We start from the raw sequence: 6,000 nt of genomic DNA, 5'->3' as shown, positions 1-6,000 counted from the left end.
GTGCCTGTGGTTGGTTTGACATTGTAACTAGACAGTGAGTGCTTTTACAAGTAATAAACAACTGCAAAAACATTAGCTGTAGTAACCAGAGGTGGGAAGATCAGCCAGAACCACACTCGTGTACACATACTACACCTTCGTAGCGTAATGACATGGAAGTATCTGGTGAAAAGACTGAAGTCTTTTTTTTTTTTAAACGATAGGATTTTAATTTTATAAACAAGTAGTGCTGATTTTTAAAAAAAAAAAAAAAAAAAATCCTGTATAATCTAATGGATATATAACAGTCTACAGGAAGGACGTGAATTTGGACGTAACTTTTCAATTCACGTTTTACGTTATGAACATATTTACTTTCAAATACTAAAACTCACCAAAATTGAGTCTTTGAAGGTGGGGTTAAGACCGTGTGTTCCCACGGATATGACTGGTCGGTCTCGACCAATCTCCTTTCTGGGACCAACCTTTGACCTCATTCGAAGTAAAAATCCCAAAATGGCAGACATGAATCAGTTTAATGTACTGGTCACCCAAACCCAAAATTAGTTTACAATTATTATGTTCTTACGCTAAGCTAAATAAATGAAACCTGAAACACACACAAAGTACATTTGCTTGCTCTTCGACTTTATGGGTTGCTGTTTTCCTGCTCAGCCTGTCGGCGTTCAGTGGAAAGTCTGGTTGATGAACATCATTGATAACCATGATTATGATTCTGGAGGGCTGCACATCAGTCTGTCGTTACGCAGATACGCAAACATGCTTCAGTGCACTAGTATTAACTTAAAAAGGTATTTTTGTAAACTGTTCACAACACTTTTTTCCCCTCCTCTTCTCTCTGATATAAGGCTGGAATGAGCTGCTGATTGCCTCATTCTCTCATCGCTCCATCGCTGTGAAGGATGGTATTCTGCTGGCCACTGGACTCCACGTCCACAGAAACAGTGCCCATAGCGCAGGAGTGGGAGCCATCTTCGATAGGTAATGTTCGCAGTCATGCATTCAGATTGTAGTTGCAATAACTGTGAAGATTGTGGATTCATGTTTTAATTTAGCACATAGAGCAATGTGGGCTGGGGTTTAGCTCCAGAATCAAGCGAGTGACAATCGTTTAACCCATGTAAAGTTTGTGTATTTTTATTTATTTATTTTTCTCCCTCATTCCTCCTTTTGTTGTTACTTTATAAATGCAGGCCTGTCTTTGTTGTTGTTGTGGTTATTCAGCAAACAGCAAGTGAAGAATACGATGTTATCAGTCTAAACTATGAGCATATGTAATCTGTCATGTTTAGTAACTTAATAGTAGGTCAAAAATCTTTGTACTTTTCCATAAGGGTGTTTTCACATTCTGTTCATTCCAGGGAATTTAAGCACATTCATTGTGTCTCCCGTACATGAACGCTCCAAATTAACTCCCAAAAAAAGCGAACCAAACTCTGATCGTCTCAAGATGTGGTTGAGTCTGAGTACAGTTCGTTAGAAGTCTTCTCTCCTACGTTGCTTGTATGATGTTACAGTTGAGCGGAGCTTAAAAATGTAAAACACTCATTAAAAACAACGAAGTGTTTGGACAGTTTTTTTTCTTTTAAGAAGGAGATGAAGGTATCTAGCCTTTCTTTATTATGGTGTAATATAAGCATGAAACTCATGGCAGGTGTGGGTGCAGCCGTCTTCAGAGGAAATTTATGATTTAAGACATTAGTGGGTCCAAAAGGACTGAGGCCTCATAAGAGCTGAAGAGAATCAGTAGGTAAAGTGGACTGAGTTAGGCTCTTTTTTTAAAAGATGTCTATATATGATTACACCGTCAATCAACTTAAGTGTATTTTAGCTGTGGGTAAAAGGTCTCTTCAGAAAGTAGAGATGGCTCTGGCCCTTTTTGTACACAGTGCCACAGTGCCTGGGATCATATAAATGCAGCCCCAGGTATTTGTCCTCACTGTCTCTTATCTCACTGCATTAGCTTCATTTTAAGACATGACCTCCTGAAGTCCACCACTATCTCCTTTGTCTTCCTGATATTGAGGTGAAGTTGATTCACTTTGCACCATTCAGAAAAGCCCTTGGCCCGGTGTTCCTCCACTTGCTCATCCCACCTGATACACCGTAAGAGCTGCTGCAGATGATGTGACACAAGGTGTAAGCTGGACAGTTTCACCCAGTTGTCCAAACATAAAGCTTCAGTACCCTGAACTGTCTGGTTCTGCAGCACTGTCCTGAATTTTCCCCAGCTCAGTAGTGTATGATGGATCAGGGAGGCAGAGAAGGCTGTGGATTGAGAGGAAGAGGGAGGAGTGGGTCTTCAGTCCCACTGGGCAATGACGGATGCTCTGAGGTGTGAATGGAGGAGGGACGGCGAGGAACTGAGGAAGGTGTCCAAGCTAATGTGAGCCAGGAGAGGGCAGTAAAACCTGGTTAACTCATTACGCACTCATGAATGAATTATTTTACTTCAGTCTGCCCTCAGCCTTTATCATTGGCCTCTTCTTACCTCATCCTGATCTGTCTTTGCACAGTCAATATTTTCTTCTTGTTCTTTGACCTGAAGAGACTCTCTTCTTGTCATGAAATTTAGATGTGGTGACATTTGCTTCTGCTGGTTTCAGAGTATATTCTTCCAAATATGTCAATTGTAAACAATAGAATTGTTAACTATTTTTTCCTTGTTGCATCGAGTACTTAAGCTCTTCTACAGACTGGAGACTGCTGCTGCTTCATTTATTTGGATCATGATGTTGTGTTTAAATATAACTTGTTAGGCTTTGAAAAAATGTTTTTCTTTTTAGTTTAATCCTGCAGTATCGTACACTTTACTCCCAATAAACACACAGTGTAGGGGATAGACACCACAGCAATTCAGTAAAAAATAAACACCATCAGTCAGTCAGCGCTTGCTAGATATGTGGATTTAAATGCTGGTTAAAATGAAGTGCTTCAGTAATACATGGGCCACTTGATACTGTGAGGGGGGGACACTTCAGAAATGATTTCAGTGAGAATTGACTCGATTTATAATTGATCATGCCAAGGCTTCCTTTTCCTCAGTGCAGTTACACACGTATTGCCTTCTGTTTATTACTGCACTTCTTTGTTTTTGGCTTCCAAGATGTTCTCCGTCTCCTGGTGTTGGTCATGCCCCCTAGTGGACGTTCTCTCCTTAAGTGCATGTATGAAGACTTCACTCTTTGCTGGCAGAAGTATAAATCAACCTTGAGACATTGTGCAGAGAGGAGTGGGAGAAAATCCCCAAATAGAGGTGTGCCTAGCTTTTAGCAGTGTACACATTTTAGAGTATGGCAGTAACATTGAAGGGATCTGAATACTTTCTGAATGAATGCACTGTATTTAAGTATCTGACTCCAAATATTACAAAAACAGTGCAGTGATGATGAGATTGCATAACCAGAGAGCAAAATATTAGACCATCTGCATCACTGGTGCATGAAAGCAGAGCTTCTATAGATATAGATGACCTCTACATTAACTTCCTGGCCTAAACCCTCCATCATCTGCCTCCATTATCAACACTACCTAAGACACTTGTCATCTCTCTAAATGATTACACCCTATCGCGCACACCTTGAAAGTTAGGTAGTGTTTCGAAAGGCTCACTATGTCGTACCTTATATCTGGTGTCTCTGCTGCGAACACCTCCTTCAGCTCAACCCAGCAAATCACCCGAAGAGGATATACACCTAACCCTGACACAGGAAATGCACTCATTACAACGCTTTTTCTTACTAATAGTTAAAGCAACAAATAAGGCACTAGTGTCTTGAGATGTTTATAGTTACGGCTGAGAAGTAAACAAAGTGATGGCGATTGAATGGTGCATCCCAGAAGGTTGGGCATGTTCTGCACATTAATTCTTTCCAAGAGGGGTGGATGGCTATACAGACGTGAGAGGCCTTTTTTTTTCCTGGAGTTAAAAATGTCTTAAAAGGTCTTTATTAGGAAAACTAATACTGGGTAGACCCACTTGCTTTGTGGCATGGATTCTATAAGGAATCTGTGAATCTCCCTTTCTACTACACCCCAAAGGTGTTCTCTTGGATTCAGATCTGGGGACTGGGAAGGCCACTGAAGAACACTGAACTCATGGTCATGTTCATGAAGCCAGTTTTGTGACATTGAGCATTTTCACGTTTGGAAAGTAGCCATTAGGAATTGGTAACCTGCAGCCAATAAAGGTCCGTATGTGCCAAGATAACATTCCCCACACCATTACACCACCACCACCAGCCTGAACTGTTCACACAAGACAGGATGATTCATGCTGTTGACTACTATCATCTGCATGTCACAGTAGAAATCAAGATTCATCATCAGACCAGGTGATCTTTTTCCAATATTTAAACTGTCCAGTTTGGGTGAGTCTGTGCCTGCTGTAGTCTCAGATCCTTGTTCCTAGTAGACAGGAGTGGAACCTGATGTGGTCTGAAGCATTGTCTCTTAATCATCTTTTGAGATGTTCCGTGTCATCCTCAACAAGCAGTACTGTAAGCCGGTTACTTTTATAAATGGAAGTAATTTACCATATATGGTGATTTTGGGAGTGTTTATGCAAATGAGAGTGGCTGTGTACTAGTAGAGCTGCTTAGAATGTGTACTGGAGTCCTTGCGTACACAGTTCTTGTTCTTCACACACTTTGATAAATGCCTCATGTAATACCTTGCGTAGCATCAGGACAGTTCATTTTGGACTGCTCATTGTTAAACACTGGCCTTTTTCCTCATATAACAATGGTACACTTTATTTCTGAAGTACTGTTCGCTTGCTGTCTGGTTTTTTGGTTTGAGAACACGAACTGAATGGCCAAACCCTGACCTGTAATAGGGGGAAAAAAGCAGGAGATCAGATGGTCTACTTGCAGTTGTACAAGAGGAGCTGGCCGATGGGTTTATATTAAAGAGTAGTGCTTTAGGGTTAAGGCTAGTATTTTGTAGTGCCTGCCTGTGGGTTTTTGAGTGTGTGTTTGTTGTTGGATATGGAATGGTACTTTTTTCATACGTGATCTGCAGACGTTAAGGCATTGTGAAAGGAAATTGTTGCCATACCAGTGACTTTAGGATTGGCTGAGGGTTTTCTTGTTTGCTCAGGTTGAAACCTAGAGAACAAGTGGGAAATTTAGAGAGAGCATGACATGGAAGTCATAGCTCAAAATGAACTTTTTTACTTTGGTAGCACTGGTGCTCGCAATTTTAAAAAGTTAAGAGCACCAGCAAAAATTTAGGAGCACATGCTGAAAATTAAGGAGCACCACAGCTACAATTTTATATATATATATATATATATATATATATATATATATATATATATATATATATATATATATATATATATATATATGTATGTGTGTGTGTGTGTGTGTGTGTGTGTGTGTATACATATTAGAGATGCACCGATATTAAATTTCTCAGCTGATACTGATAATTCTGTAAAATTTCCCAGTTGCTCCCCTACCAGTGTATCTAATCTTTTCCAACTTAAGATGACACATGACTTCCCTGACCCAATGACTATACACTGGTGGAGCAGGATCCTTCCATCTAAACAATATTAATCTCCTGGCCAGGAGAGTGCAGAAGGACATCATGCTGATCTCACACCATCTAAAAGGAGCATTCTCCAGAGTCACCCCAAACATTGCAATAAGGGGTGACTCCGGAGAATGACTCCGGAGAGGGGACGGCTGTACTACTCTTCCCAATATCTTAGTGAAAGTCTCAAATACAGATTGCCAGAATGTGTACAGCTTTGGTACCAGGTGGAGAGGGGCTATAGAGGATATTGAAAAGGCGTCTGATGTTGAAAAAAGAGTAACGATTCCTAATAAAACCTGTTTGGTCCGGCGATATAATGGCTGGAAGAACCCCCTCCAAGCGACGTGCCAAAGTTTTAGCAATGATTTTAACATCGGTATTTAGTAAAGAAATTGGACGGTAGGAGCTGCACTCAAGAGGGCTCTTGTCTTTCTTAAGGAGTAAGGAGATAACTGC

General features: G+C 40.6%; 1 protein-coding gene across 5 annotated transcripts in view; it reads left to right on the top strand.

Moving 5' to 3' along the window:
- Nucleotides 1-6,000, top strand: part of rxrba (retinoid x receptor, beta a) — a 33,340-nt gene that overhangs the window by 10,624 nt on the left and 16,716 nt on the right. For all 5 annotated transcript variants that reach the window (XM_053637603.1, XM_053637604.1, XM_053637602.1 and 2 more), the window contains one exon: nt 849-981. In XM_053637603.1, coding sequence (XP_053493578.1) covers nt 849-981 — 133 coding nt within the window. The remainder of the gene's footprint in view (nt 1-848; nt 982-6,000) is intronic.

Source organism: Ictalurus furcatus, chromosome 12 (assembly GCF_023375685.1).
Source record: "Ictalurus furcatus strain D&B chromosome 12, Billie_1.0, whole genome shotgun sequence".
NCBI lineage: Eukaryota > Metazoa > Chordata > Actinopteri > Siluriformes > Ictaluridae > Ictalurus > Ictalurus furcatus.
The sequence above is the reverse complement of the archived record's forward strand: the minus strand, read 5'-3'. Positions and strand labels throughout refer to the sequence as shown.